The 16,507-nt window shown below is 37.1% G+C and overlaps 1 protein-coding gene across 3 annotated transcripts in view; it reads right to left on the minus strand.

Annotated features, from left to right (window-relative positions):
- nmdyn-D7 (nucleoside diphosphate kinase homolog 7) overlaps positions 1–16,507 on the minus strand; it is a 273,428-nt gene that overhangs the window by 140,390 nt on the left and 116,531 nt on the right. For all 3 annotated transcript variants that reach the window (XM_090413940.1, XM_090413941.1, XM_090413939.1), the window contains one exon: positions 14,725–14,777. In XM_090413940.1, coding sequence (XP_090270066.1) covers positions 14,725–14,777 — 53 coding nt within the window. The remainder of the gene's footprint in view (positions 1–14,724; positions 14,778–16,507) is intronic.

Here is a 16,507-nt window from a genome sequence, read left to right on the forward strand (position 1 = left end):
TGGAATTGTGGTCATGGGAAAATGGATATCAATTCAACGTCAGTAAATGTAAAGTCACTGAATAGATAGCTAATGTCATATTATATTCGTGGGATTATGCTAGAAGAAACTGATCACACTAGGGATCTTGGAGTGTTAGTAGATAGAAAGTTGAAGTTCAGGGGCTATCATGTAACAAAGATTGCAACTACAACTCAAAAGATAATTGCAATGCTGAAATGAACTTTCACAGATAGCAGCCTTTTGCCCATGAGGTTAATCGCATATTCTCCTATACAAGCGGCAAAAAGATGTATTTTCTAATTATTAAAATGATGAGTATTTTGACTCCTTGGAGGCCTAAATAATAATAATAATAATAATATAAAGATAACACTTTCATTCTGTCTCTTTACAAGACCTTGCCAGATAGACAAAATATTTGGTATCTCCTATAATGCTTCTTTCTAAATACAAAAACCATCAGACTGAACAATAAAATTTCCATAACACAATGTTGTAAAGCATTTGTATGTCATATTGCTGGATTTCAAATGCTTTTTCCTAACTTTCAATAAATGATATTTTAACTCATTAATTATAAAAATCAAAATTCTCTTCCCATTGATGACAGGTGGAGTACAGCACCAAAAAAAAAAAAAAAAAAAAAAAAAAAAAATATATATATATATATATACAGGGTGTTCGGGATAAATTTGACAGTTTCGTAAGGAAAAAGAAAATCTTCTTTGTATCTATTAAATTTAATGAATTGACAAAAAAACATTACAGGCAGAGTTAATTACAATACTATCAACAAGATTTACTCAAAATAACCACCATTAGCATCGATCACAGCTTCAATTCTGCTTCGGAACCTCGAACAAGCTGATGCTACAGTCTCCCTGGGAAGGGCCGCAAAAACTGTTTTAACTTTATTCATTAACTGGGCTTTTGTATTACTGGAAGTGCGATTGGTGTCTTTTTCAACTGCGCCCCATACAAAATAATCCATGGGGTTAAGGTCTGGGGAGTTTGGAGGCCAAACATTTGGACTGGTGAAGTCGTAGAAATTTTCAGACAACCATTTTTGACTTTTCCCAGAGGTGTGGCAAGGGGCCGAATCCTGCTGCCATACATACGGCCTACCATTGGCTACCCTTGTTATCCAGGGCTTGACTACAGTTAGCAACTCCACGAACAAAGCCCGAATTCCAATGCCAGGGTTCTTCAACACCTGTTCCTGCAGATTTGCGAGGAATTCTGCTGTACGAACGCAATCAGATCGTCTGCTAGGGATCTTTCTTCTTGCTGCATCCTCGTAGTCACCATTGCAAGTCTCTAGTTCATGCCTGATTGTGTTTACTGTATTCAGGGAGCATTGGGCAGCAGTCGCAATATCCTTATTTTGATGGCGGGCACAAATCATCATGATACAAGTTATTCTCTTCCATGATTCAGGTGGGTTCCAGCTATCCATCCTTTCTGACATCTTGTATATGAATGAAGAAGGGTCCAAACTTTTAAATGAAGAGAAGTGTGTGTTAATACATGTAACTTACGGAAAAATATAATTAATTATAAATATGTCAAATTTATCCCGAACACCCTGTATATATAATCTGTTCTATTGTAAGTAATGGAAGGCCCTATTACATAATCTGTTCCAAATATGCAGGGCAAGAAGGCAGCTGTGGAATGCAAACATATGCAGTTCTCAAGAAAGATACTTCTGTTAGAGCATCCTTAGAACTTAGAGTATCCTCTGTTATTATACAGAGTGTTATCATTAGTACCCAACTCTGGGAGTTTGGGCGAAAGCATTTAAAGATTTCCTTATACCACAATATTTGCTGTTATTAATGCAAAGAATATCTGTGCCAGAATGCTGTAGTATTCAGGAAATAAATTGTAATTGTTTATTCCAATAATGGGAGATGAAAACCCAGGTAGTACTGAAGAAGCTCTGCATATATATATATATGCCTGGTCTGCAATATTTTATGGAATTTTGAACCTGTTGCTATTGCTAAAACAGAAGAATTGCCCTAGGCCTCCATGCATCGTTGATAGTTGAAGAAATTCCTTTTTAACTTCTTGGTATTGGATGGACTAAAAAAATTACACAAGCTTACTATATAATTGTTTCTCTTCAGCTTTTGTAATGTCTATAATATTCATCATGTACAGCTGAGAAGGAAAAATTATGGTTTGGTTTTTGGAGAAAAGAAAAGTAGCCCAATTTTTCAGTCTTTAAAGGTTTCAATATTTTTGTCCAAAAGGAATGCCTCTGGGATCCCACTTTCCAAGAATTTTTAATTTTGTCTTGTTATCACCAGCAGTTACTAATATTGCTGAAATTTCCCAAAATACCAAAAAAGATGTATATGGAATCATTATCTTCAAAGTGCCTACTATATCGTCAGCATATGCTAATACTTTATTTTTCTTCATAGTCGAGGGAACTGTTATCCCTCGTATAGCATACAAAGTGTCAATTTCCTACAAAAAAAGGTTCAAGGACCAATGCAAAGAGCAATGGACTAAGAATTCTGACTGGGTATGATATGAAGGCATTAACTAGGAGGTAGTTGTATTGACATAGGCTCCTTTAATAACAGATAGCAGCCTCTTGCCCATGAGGTTGATCATATATTCTCCTATACAAGCGACAAAAATATGTATTTTCTAATTATTAGAATATTAACAACAACTGTAGAATGTTTTTTCACTTTATTGCAAAGTAAATTATACTTGCTAAAAATTATACTCCTGTTTAATCCTTTATGGATGTGAAGATACTTCACATGCAAACTTTCATTGCTAACACTTGAGCAAAGAATTAAACAAGAATAAGAATTACTGAAATAAGAATTACTTTTGGCTTTGAATTAATGTTGGATTCAATATCCACTTAATAAGAATAAGAATATTATTATTATTATTAAGAGACACCTACAGGGAGTCAAGGATTTATCAAAGGCGGCCACATATTACACATATCAGCTGTCATACACACTTCAACTCCCTATCTATTAACACTTCAAGATCTCTAGCCTGATCAGTCTCTTCTAGCATAATCCCACCAATATAATACAACACTGGATATCTAATCACACCAAAGTGAATGACTTCATTTGCTGACATTCATTTTCCCATGACCACGATTTCAGCATATTCAAATCATTCTGCAAGTACTGCATATCAGTTGCATTCCTGATTACCCTACCTATTGTTGTATCATCAAGAAATAGCTGTATGTCACCTGTCAATTCATTCCCAATGTCATTAATGTATAGATTGAATAACAGTCAACCAAGGACTGATCCTTGCAGTACACCACTGGTTATCTTAATTCTTGCAGACTCACATCCCCCACCGCCACCCCCGTATACTACTTTTTGATATCTGTCAGTCAGCCATCATGTTATTCATACTAATATTTTATAATCCAATCCCATATTCTCCAATTTATGCAAGTCTTCCATGCTGCATTCTGTCAAAAAACTCAGCAAAAACCAAAAGTATCATGGTGTATCCATTCTCCCTGTCTAGCTCATTGGTAACATTATTACAGAATGTGAGCAAGTTGCTAAAACATCACATTCCTTTAGTAAAGCCATGTAGTTCATTGCAAATAGAGATTCTCTATCAACCCATTTCTAAATGTGAGCCCTAACCAACTTTTCCAAAATCCTCACCACCATTCCTGGGATACTGATTGGTTGATAGGTGGATACATCAGTCATTACACCACTCATATGCAATGGGATTACCATACATACTTTCCACTCCTGGGGAATCTACTCTGTTCTGAGATTAAAAGTAAATAGCCTGGTCAAAGGAATAGTCAATTCAGCTGAACACTCTTTTAGCATCTGTGCTGATATCCCATCAGTACCTATTGCAGAATTCTTATTCAGTTTGTGAAACAGTTATAATACCTCCTCCACATACACCTGAGTTTCTTCATTCATTGAAAAGGTAGCACTGAGCTGAATGTTGTATACTCCAGATTGATAACTTTTAGCATCTCATTAGTTGAACAACCTCTTCTGCATCTGTCACCCCTCAACAACATCTACATTAAGTAGAGTTATTCTTTCAATTTCATTCTTTATTTTACTTACAACATATCGATAGAATTCTTGCAGGTTGTCTTTAGCTTGCAGAGCCAGTTGCTTTTCATACTCAGACTTGTCTGAGTATGAAAAGATTATGATTACTCTTTTTCACACCCATCGTCTTTATTTGGTGATGAATTTCTTCATCACTAGCAACCAATCCACCAGGTCTATAACAACACCCCACTATGTATTTGATCTTTTAGATTCCATCTCACACCAGATAGCTTCAAACTCACTGCTACATGAAAAACTCTTACTAGTATTACAATCATCAGTCTCAACACTAACTGGATTCAAGTCATCTAATATCAGCAGCAGCATGCTCCCTCCTCTCCCGTCCTGTCTATCCTTCCTAAAATAGTGTAGCCTTTAGACCACTTGATACCAGTTCTCTGTTCAGATCTCTGTTCTTCTCATATAATTTCACATATAAATATAATTTCTTGGCGAGTATAATTTACTTTATAGAGAATCTTTAGATCAGTCAGTACAAATGAAGCACTTTGGTTGGAAAGACCTGTGTTCGATTCCCATCGGTGATGAGATGGGAATCAAATTTATCTGATCTCTTTTGACTAAAGGTGAGTTAGCTGGTCTTATGGAGGTAGGGGATTTTTCACCCAGAGACTTGGGTTTTTCGTCTCCCAGAACAGACAAACTGGCTTTGTGAACACACATGGATTTACAGCCATGAATACTTAAGACCCTGCCATAGGCTGATTTGTCAGAGCTATATATGCCAGTCCCAAGCCCTGATAAAATGGGGGATTGAAGAAAGCAATGGTGAACTAACCTGTAAAAATTTCACCAGAAACACTTTGTGGAAAGAATACTTGCCTATTGAGATGACATGACTGTTAACCTGGAATTATCACAGAAGAAAATTGTGTTTTGACATCATTAAAGGTGAACAGGTTATCTGTAGTATGGCATGGAAATTAGTATTATGAGCAATGAGAATCTTGAAACTTGAGATGGTTGAGAACTGGAAGCTTTGTCTTATGAATAGGAGGAGAGGAAGAGGGTGAGTAAAATAACTGAACCCTGATGAATGCCTCAGTTAACAGGAAAATCTAACCATAACATACAGTGAATGATCTGAGAGAAAACTGGCAGCCCAGCTACAAAAGATGGAAGGAAGACCATAAGATAATAATCTACTATGAAGCCATTGACTGATGTCCCCAAATGCCTTGCAAATGTCAAGTGCAAAACAGCACATCTGTCTCCAAAACTTTCCATGGCAAGTGTAAAGAACTGGATGATGTAGGCATTCATTTTAAAAATTTTATGGAATTTACAACCATGTTAAAAAAACTTTTTTTGTTATCCTGATGTTTCGATCTTCACATCAAGATCATCATCTGGAGCGCACATAAATATACAGGACAAGTTACATCATTGACTGTAAACTAGAGAGACAATGATTTGATCACATGTTATTCTACTGGCGTGACCTCTGGTGAAAAAAAAAAAATAAAATATAAATTACATCAAGCTAAATTCTATTTTACAATGACAGGAATAAACATTCTTTTAGATAGCTTTCTTTCAGAAACAATTGGTGTCCTATCGTTTCTGAAAGAAAATTGGGATTTTTAGACCATCATTATTGTTCAGGTTGGGGTGGTTGATAATAATCTCACAGGCTTCCTTGAATTTCCGTTCATACCATGTTTTAGTGTGATGTAGACAGCTGGTGGTTTTCCAGTCAATTCTGTGTAAGGTATTCAAGGGCATGATCAGAAAGGCCAGCTTCATCATAATTATTATATTTAATGTGTTGTTTATGTTCCTTTTGTCTAATAGGAATTGTGCGTCCTGTTTCTCCTATATATGGTATGTTGCAAGTACAATAAATCGGTATACTCCAGGTGGGCTAGTGGAGGGAGTGGGTCTTTGGATGAGTTGAGTAAACTTTTTAATTTTGCAGGCGATTTAGAGGTGGCTTTGAGGTTGTTTATCTTGTCTGATATTCCTTTAATGTAGGGAATGGTTATAGTTTTACTGTAGTCTGGTTTGTCTTTGTTTTTTATTGTGGTTTTGTAGAGAATTTTGTTAATAGTGTTTTGGCTGTATCCGTTTTTTTGTAAGTTATTACTGATAATTTTAAATTCGTCTTTCAGTGCCTGTTCACTGGAACAGATCGTCTGAGCTCTGTTTTTTAGCGTGTTGATGACACCTAGTTTTTGTGTTGGGTGGTGGTAGGAGTTTACGTGTATATATTATCCCATATGTGTCGGTTTTTGGTAAACAGTGAAGGAAAGATTGCCTGAGGGAAGACGTGTGACAAGTGTATCTAGAAACGGAAGTGTGTTGTGTTTTTCAATTTCAATTGTGAACTGTATGCGTTTGTGTTGTTTGTTTAGGTGGCTAAGGAATGTGTCTAATGTCTGGTGGCCATGAGACCAGATCGTGAAGACATCGTCAACGTATCTAAGCCAGGCTTTGGGTTTTAGAGGGGAGGAATCTAGGGCTAGTTGCTCAAAATGTTCCATGTAAAAGTTAGCAATAGGGGGGATAATGGTGAGCCCATGGCTGTGCCTTATTTTTGTAAGTAGAAGGCATTTTGCCATACAAAATAACCCAACCGTAATACATGTGCAAAGAGCACCGTGATATCTGGAGGGAATTTGTTCTGTAGCTGTAGGAGAAGGATTGTGTCATTCGTAAAGAGGGCAGAGACGTCAAAACTGACTAATAAATCATATTTTTCTAATGTAATGTCTTTGATGATGTTTATGAAGTGTTGTGTGTTTTTGATATAGGAGGGGGAATGACCTACCAACTCCTTGAGTGTTGTGGTAATTTTTTGGCTAAGTGACACGTTGCGCTATCAATTCCCTCAACGGTCTTAGCGGGGTGTTTTCTTTGTGAATTTTCGGTAGCCCGTAAATTCTTGGGGAGCGCGTAGTGAGGAAACAGTTTTTTGACTGTATCTTCGGGCCATGTGGTAATTGACTTAAGTAGTTTCTCTGTTTTGATTTTTGTTCTGTTAGTTGGGTTGTAGTTAACTAATTTGTATGTGTCATTGTCAGAGACCAGCAGATTCATTTTTTCTATATAAGTGGTATGGTTTAAAATGACAGTGGCATTTCTTTTATCAGCTCTGGTTATTATTATGTTCAGATTTGTTTTAATGGATTTTATTGCTGTTAATTCGTGTTTAGTTATGTTGCTTGTTATTGTTTTGTTATGGTTTAAAATGTTGGCAGTTTCTATACGTATTTTGTCTGCTATGTTATTAGGTATGAATCTTAGGCCTCTTTCCATATTACAAATCACTTCAAGTTTTTCTATCGATTTCAGTGCTATAGCAAAATTTAAACCTTTGTTAAGTATAGAGATTTCGTCTTTGTTTTTGTCTATAAACAGGATTGCAGAAAATCCAGTATTGTAAATCAAAAATAAGAATTGTAATACTAAAAATAGGACACCAATTGTTTCTGAAAGAAAACATCTAAAAGAATGTTTATTCCTGTCATTGTAAAATAGAATTTAGCTTGATGTAATTTATAATTTTTTTTTTTTTCACCAGAGGTCATGCCAGTAGAATAACGTGATCAAATCATTGTTTCTCTAGCTTACAGTCAATGATGTAACTCAGCTTGTCCTGTATATTTATGTACGCTCCAGATGATGATCTTGATGTAAAGATCGAAACATCGGGATAATAAAAAAAGTTTTTTTAACACGGTTGTAAATTCCATAAAATTTTTAAAATAAATGCTGATCACCATGTAACCCTAAAAGAAAGGATGATGTAGGCAAGGAAAGTGGCTGTGGATCTTGATGAAAGGAATACACATTGGTTGTCATTGACACTTTTCAAGCCACTGAAGAAGTAGACTGTTGTTGATCTTTCCTATTACTTTAAAGAGCATTAGTACTGTTGCTCTGTTACTTTAGAGCACATCTCTTGAGCACAAATGGTGGGATAATACGGAACTAGAAGCCTTTCTGGTATCCAGATGGTTTAAGGTTCTCCTGATGACTTTCTTGCAGAAGGATATATGAGGCATGTGATGCAATATTCCAAGTAAAGTTGGGACTGATTTAACTCGGTCATCTATGAGAAGAATGATGCCAGATCAGCTTTATCTTTAGGTGATGTTACAATACTATCATCTGGGTGAGAGAGAGGTGGGAGTTGAGTCCAACAGTTCTTGCAAGGCACTTAAATGCATGACTAACAATAGCAATGATCGCAAGTTTTCAACTTTGAGCATTTTGAAAGTCAGACTCAAGCAATTTTACAACACTCCATTTTACAGTGTTGTAAAATAACCCCCCAAGGGTACATATCAGTACTCTTGGGGGGGGTCACTTCTTGGCCTGTGGAAGTTACCAACAAACTAAAAAGGTTTTAGTTTGTTGGTAACTTCCACAGGCCAAGAAGTGACCTTCTTAAGGAGCCTTCGGAGTGTTCTAATTTGGGAGCTGGTGGGATTATACTCAATAGGGAGGTAGGTAGCCCGATCTAACAATAAAGCATTAAGCTTACCTGTGTAGTCCGTTTGGTTGAGAACCACAGTGGCATTTCCCTTATCTGCTTTGGTGATTACTATTTCTTTATTTTTCTTCATTTCTTGTAGAGCTTTATATTCACCTTTGGATATGTTGGTTTTTGGTGTTCTTCCTTTGGTGAGAACACTGGCTACAGCCCAGTATAGAAAACCTCTCACTCCAACATACTAACATAATGGTCAGTTTTGATGTCTCCTCCCTATTCACAAATGTCCCACTCAAGGAGACCTTAGAGCTCATCCAAGCGAAATTTCCTCCCGATACCTCAGCCTTATTTCAGTTCACAATGAACTCAGGCTATTTCATTTGGCAAGGAAAATTCTATAAACAGATAGAGGGGACAGCCATGGGTTCACCACTCTCCCCACCCCTGGCCAACTTCTTTATGGAGACTTTTGAAGAGAAAGCCTTAAACTCTGCCCCACAAAAACCCACTGTTTGGCTTCACTACGTTGACGATGTGTTCACTATTTGGCCACATGGCTCAGATACACTCCACTCCTTCTTAACACACTTAAATAACTAACACCCCCAGAATCCAGTTCACCTTGGGAAAAAGAGGAAAACAACAGTCTCCCTTTCCTAGACACTAATCACTTGCCAGCCTGATGGATCCTTGGTTTTCTCTGTTCAGAGGAAACCCACCCATACAGGCAGATACATTCACCAGCAATCCCCCCCCCCCTCGCAACAGTATGGGGTTATAAAAACACTATATAACAGGGCAAAATTAATCTGTTCAGATGACAGTGCCCTAACCACTGAACCACATCCTTAATACTTTCTTAGCCAATGGCTACAACCCCCCAAAAATCCAAAAAATATTAAAACCAGTTTTAACCACAAGCCCCCTCCCCTCCTTCATAACAAAGATTACACTAAATCCATCACCATTCCCCATATCCAGGGCACCTCTGAAAAAATAACCAAAATCTTAAAAAAATATGACCTGACTTCTTGTTACAAACCATATAAAAAATTGGCATCTCTTATCCGCTCCACCAAAGACCAACCACTTCCCCTAGACCTACCTGGGCTATACCAGGTCCCTTGCAGCTGTAAATAAACTGTCCTACTTTGGCCAAGCAGGCAGGACAGCAAATGTCAGGATTTCAGAACACAAAGACTACATCTGGTTTCATCAGTACAGCCACTCTTAGCTTGCAGACCATACTCTGGATACCAGCCCCAGAATATGTTGGAAGAAAGTCACGTTAATACACTGCAGCAAGTTTAAATATGATAGATTGTTCATAGAATCAGCCTCAGCTCTAAATAACTTTCCAAACCTCAACAAATTTGAGTGCATGAGACTGCCCCAAATTTGGGAAACTTGCATCATGAGAACATCAGCCCAATGGCCAAGACAACCCAATATAGCCCGCTAGGGGGCACCATTAAGACTCCAAGAACAACAGTAGTTTCTCTCTTCTGCCTCATTTGCTTTTTGTAGTGCCTGCAAGCACGTGTCATAGTTGTATGTTCCCAGGAAGATGGCAATGTGATGTTGCCGAAATATAGGAAGTATTTATTAAAGTTTCTTTTAATTAATATTTCAGTACACGTTGTAAATTCCTTAAATAATTTAATAGTGATGTGTTACCAATGTATAAGCCTTTCCACAAGAAACAGTTATTCAATTTAGTCAGGGAATCTTGAAAACTTGTACTGAAATTTTTTAGAAGTATATTATTATTACTTGAAGCCTCTAGGGAGTCCAAAGACTCATCGAGGGAGAGCACTACTCTACAGCTCTCTTCATCTCCACCACATCATTTACATCATCTACTGCCAATTATACAAACATCCATGCACATGGTGGGATTTGAACTCATAGCCATTTGGCTGGAGAGCAGATACGCTAACCACTCAGCCAACCAGGTTGACAACAATATCATCTGCATAAAGTAAAGAGCTGAGATTAACATCCCTAATTTTGATATCAGATTTAATACCACATTCCTTCATAACGTAATCCATATAGATAATGAATAACAGTGGGAAAATGTAGTCGTGCACCTGATTTAACATCATCTTCCTATACCTCTTTCAATTCTAACTGCTGACTTACAGCTTAATATAATGTGCCATTTACACCTTATAATAGCAGCATTTTGAAGAGCTTTCCTCTTGGCATCTAGTCATATGCCTTTTCAAGATCTATGAAACAAATAGATTTCCTTATATATTCCCAAGATTTCTCAATTATTTGTCTTAAAGTGAAAATTTGATCTCAACCCCTCTTTTTTGCTTGAATCCAACTTGTTCTCCAACAAGCTTCCTTTTCAAAATTTTTCTAAACCATTCTCAAGTATACTTGCATAAATCTGACTAGAAATACTCAGCAGGGAAATAATTCTGTAATTCTCACATTTAAGCTTTATTTCCCATTTTATAGATGGGTACTATGAGAGCTCTACTCCAATCACCAGGAATTTGACTCTCTAACTAGGCCTTCTGAATTATACAGTGCAGCGATAAAACTTTTATACCTCCATATTTGAGCATTTCTAGTTGCATATCATCTGCTCCAGCTACTTTTCCACATTTCAAGTTTTTGATGGCTTTTTTTTTTGTTTTTTTAACTTCAACCATTAATATATATTCCTGATTGCATTCCATCTGAGCATTTCTATCACTATGCTGTCATTCATTGTTTCATTTAGCAGTCTTTCAAACTAATTACACAAGATATCTAGATTATAATTAAGATGAAAAGCCAAACGGCTATTTTTCTGGCGAAGTTAATTAAATTAAGGGGATAAAAATCCCTTATTATTTTACAGCCAGTATGCAAAACTCTAAGATCGAAAACTACGATCTAAGAGTTTCATGCCGACGAACTATCGGTGAATCCAAGCATAAGGGATTTTTATCCTTTTAATTTAATTAACTTTGCCAGAAAAATAGCCATTTGGCTTTTCATCTTAGTTATAATATAATATAATATATGGGCACACCTTTCTGGCATTCGTATAGTGAAGGTATGTAAGTTCTTTTCACTTAAACTTTGATATCATCCAGGTCTAGCTACTCACTGATGAGACTTCAAAAAAGATTGAAACCAGTCTGGGTAGTGACCTCTCCTCATAATGTAAAGCAGTATTTCATCTCCTCGGAGCTGTGTGTTTTTACATTATGAGAAAATATCAAGGATAGTGAGGGAACTTGCTCCACCTTTGCTTCGAGTTGCCTTGGTGTAGTACTACCAGGTGGTCACTTACGCTTGGATTCGCCGATAGTTCATCGGCATGAAACTCTTAGAGCGTAGTTTTCAATCTTAGAGTTTTGCATACTGGCTGTAAAATAATAAGGGATTTTTATCCCCTTAATTTAACATCTAGATTATCTTTATCTTCAGTTTTCATGTCACCTTTATCATCTCTGATTCTTTCACATTGCTCTTTCCTCAATTTCTAAGCTTTATTTATTTTGTATGTTCTTACAAAATTCTTCCTATAACTTTTGTTTAGCTAATTTTACACAGTGCTTTACTTTCTTACATTTTTCTTTGTACTCTCTAAGAGCACAAGCAGACTTCCTTGCTAGGAACGTTCAACATGCTTGTTTCTTTTTCCTAAACTGTCTCTTTTACTTCCTGAGTGCAACAGGGATTTCTGATTTTTCTATCCTTTCACCAATTGCCTCTCTGGGTAAGTCAGTGTTTTCTTCTGGTTTTGCCACTGAATCTCCAAGGTTTGGTTCTTGTTTTCAAACTGTTTCATTTTTTCTTGAATGATGTTTGTGTATTTTAGTTTACAGTTCATCTCTGAAGCTGCTCAACTTTGATTTGTTTTAAAACTTTCTTACACACTCTTCTTTTCAATATGAAATTCCGTTTTGTCCTGCTCAAAACTAAATGGTGATCACTTCTAATTTCAAATTCTCTGTATACTGTGGTGTTTTAAACCAGTAGGAAACATCATTATTAACAATAACATAGTCAGTGAGACTTTTCTTATTTCTTGTATCTTCTTTCCATATGATTTTTTGTGATTTTTATGTTGGAACATGGTGTTAGTCTATGTCCTGAACAGAAAACAGCAGGTACTTGCCATTACTATTAGCTTTGCTCTTTTCTCCAAATTTTCTCAAAACATTTCTCTATGTCTATTAATCATTTCCTACTCTGCTGTTTAGATCTCCAACAAGGACTGACTTTTTTATTTTTCATTGTATCTGCTTCCTTTGCTGCTTACAAAACTCAACATCTCTTCCAACTTGGTCAGTGGAATTGGAAAAAAGGATCAAGCTGGAGTTGTCAACATTCAAGTCACCAAGGCAGATGACTCCACTGTTAGGGTAGTTGGATTGCAAGAAATAAAGCTTCAAGGATAAGAAGTCAGAATAATTTTCAGAACTGAGTGAATGGTAAAGAAAGCAGATGAATGCTAAATAGCAGGACAAAAAAATATTAAGCCAAAGAAGGTCAAGATTGGGCATCCTTTGGAGGAATATAGAGAACAAAAGCATAAGTGCCACCCTTTTTACAGAAGGAATCAAATAGAATAGAGTTTAAACAGTTAAGATAAAATGGACTGGGACGGCTGTAGTGATTGAAGTATTTATTGTAGTGATAGTGTATTGAAGCTTATTGCCATGGTGGTGTTTAAGAGTTGAAGAGAAAAAGAGCAAATAAACATCCAGTAGAAAGAAATAGACTGTTAGACACATTGCCAATTTTCAGAGAGCAACCAGTCTCTATTGCCATAATGTGGCCTTAAACACTTGCCATTACACAGCCTCCCTCCAGACACAATCTGGCAGTGTAGATGGCGGATTGTGCCTGGATTATTTTACCACTAGGCTCGGTTCCATCTGAGGGACCAGCCTGCAGAACTGCTTTACTACTCTATGCTCAAAAATGAAAGACTTTCAACATCTTTCTCCAGAGTAATTTAATAAAAAGGTGGCACATCGTTTGGCAACTCCTATAGGTAGAGATGACCTTGCTAATGCTTCTGCCTGGTATCTCCACCTGGGCCTGGCTCTCACTGAAGAGACCTCAATAAATGTCGAAACTAGTCTGGGTAGTGGCCCTTCCCTTAATGCATAACATTATACATATCTGCAAGGAGAGTGTTTTGCATTACATTATGGGAGATACTGAGATAGGAGTGATGAAAGTTTATTTTTCACTTGGTCAGACTATAATAAATTTAGTTTAATCCTTTATCCAAGTGTGTGCAAACGTTTGCACCTGAAAGTATCTTCAGGACTGAGGTAAAGTGGTACAACACCGGGCAACTTCTTGCAAAGGAAGAGCAAGCTCCCAACACTCCTATCTCAGTATCTCCCATAATGCAAAACACATCTCCTTGTGGATATGTATAATGTTATGCATTAAGGGAAGGGCCACTACCCAGACTAGTTTCGACCTTTATTGAGGTCTCTTCAGTGGGAGCCAGGCCCAAGTGGAGATACCAGGCAGAAGCATTAGCAAGGCCATCTCTACCTATAGGAGTTGCCAAACAGCGTGCCACCTTTTTATTAAATTACTCTGGATTTTAGAGAAAGATGCTGAAAGTTTATTTTCACTTGGTCAGACTATAATAACCCCAGTTTACCACTTTACCCCAGTCCTGAAGATACTTTCAGGCACAAACGTTGTTTGCACACACTTGGATAAAGGATTAAACTAAATTTATTATATTAGAGATAAGAGTGATGTTAGCTTGCTCCACCTTTGCAACAAGTTGCCCGGTGTTGTACCACCTTACCCCAGTCCTGAAGATACTTTCAGGCGCAAACTTTGTTTGCTCACACTTGGATAAAGAATTAAACTAAATTTATTATAGTCTAACCAAGTGAAAAATTCAATACGTAGATATTATTCGTACAACCAAATGAATGATTGTTGTATAATGCAGTTCAAAGAGATGAGTGTGAACTGGGAGTAAGTTCTTCTATCAACATTTCTTACTTCAAAGCCAAGTTTGGAGTTATGTGGTGTGCATGTCACCATGTCGTTACCAGCAGTAGCAACTGCTGCTGGTGTGTGATAACAAACACAGTACATGTTATTTCGATTCAAAACTGAAAAGTGATGAAAATTAATACCTTATCAATAACAATGTAATTTTGTACTTACAGAATTTAGTGAACTCCGGTTAAGTGGACCAAAACAGTCAGGCTTAAGATCACCTGTAAAAAATAAATTTTAAAAAATATATTTCCAGACATTCAAAAATTAAAAATATGGCAGAAAAATACATTAAGTGTGTGTGCGCGCATGCACGCACACTTAATGTATATGTTCCTTTTTTTTTTTATTTTATTGATCCCACACACAAGAGATCTATAAGCACATAGTGCCATGTGTGTAGGGTGCAGATGAGGATTCAGATAGAAGTTTGTTTCTGTTTTTCTTTGAACAGCTGCAATTTGTAATTGTTTGGGAATATTTTATCAAAAAGGTTGTTCCATAGGACAGAGGTGGATGGAATAAAACAGAAAGAAGTGAAACAGGTTTAGTATGTTTGCAGTTGCAGAGTAAAGGAATGCTGGGCTGCAGCTGCTCTTGTATTAACAGGTGCAACTGAAAATGAAGCAATGATAGTTGCCAATTCACTGGAGCAGTGACATGGAAGTAACTGTAGAATAGACACAGTGCTGAAACGTTGCATCTGTGAGATAGAGGTAGAAGTGAATTTGCAAGATATGGATCGTCAATGAGCCTAACTGCTCGCCTCTGGACAGCATCAAGGATTTTAAAGGAAGTGCTAGGTGTACCACCCCAAACATGCAAGCAGTATTCTAAGCATGGGCAGATTTGGGATTTGTACATAGGAGTTGGTTGGGTGTAAAACAGCCTTTTGAATGAAAGAGAATGCCTAGTTTCTTGCATGTTAAAGAGACTATTGATGTGATGTGTTTATGCCAGGAGAGACGAGAGGTAAATGTTAGTCCAAGCAGAGAGAAATCTGATCATGTCTTATGATTTGTATGTTACTGAGGGTATGTGAGCTGAGATTTCTTTTGTGAGTGAAAGGGCAAGACTGCATTTTGGTGGCATTATAAATAACAAGGTTGTCCTCACTGTATTGAAGGATAATGTGAAGATTAATGTTTAAGGCACTGGTTGTAGATGATTTTGTAGCCTGGAATGTCAGACTACTGCATGGTTTGTTGATTGAGTAGGATGAGTGGAGAGTATTATCATCAGCAAAGATGTGGATAGGATTAGCAGTGATTGCAAGTAAGTCATTTATGAACAAGAGAAAGAGAATAGGTGATATGACAAAGCCTTGAGGCACTCCAGCATTGACGGTGAAGCTTGAAGAGAGGGAGCCATCGACCATGACTTACAGAGAATGACAGAGAGCAAGATGGCTACCCAATTACAGAGGGTGGCAATTTGTTAAGCAGGACACTATGACACACACAAATACACAAACAGTCGGAGGCTTTAGAAATGTCAAGGGTGATAGCACGAGTTTCTCCAAACCCTTTCATGGCACATATCCAGTGGTGGGTAATATAAACTACTAGGTCAGTTGTGAATCTTGAATGGCAGAATCCGTACTAGTGGTCACTTATTAACTGGTGGGCCTCTAAGTAGTGGAGGAGTTGGTTATTGATGACTTTCTCCATTACCGACCAGTTGCCATCACTGAGGTGATAGCAACTGGTAGTTTGATGGTTGATTTCTATCACCCTTTTTAGAAATAGGATGATATGAGATTGCTTCCATGCACTGGGATAAGTACCAGATATGTATAATAGATTGTAGAGACAATACAGGATGGGCATTAATTCTGAAGCACAATGTTTGAGAAAAATTGGAGAGATGTCATCATGCCAGAAGACTTTTCAGTATCCAAGTCTTTTTAGCAGTGTCCTGATTTCTTTTTATCCAAAAACGAAAGGAGGCA

The sequence above is a fragment of the Typopeltis vanoorti genome, chromosome 24 (assembly GCF_054136105.1).
Source record: "Typopeltis vanoorti isolate ZY-2024b chromosome 24, IOZ_Tvanoo_1.0, whole genome shotgun sequence".
Lineage (NCBI taxonomy): Eukaryota > Metazoa > Arthropoda > Arachnida > Uropygi > Thelyphonidae > Typopeltis > Typopeltis vanoorti.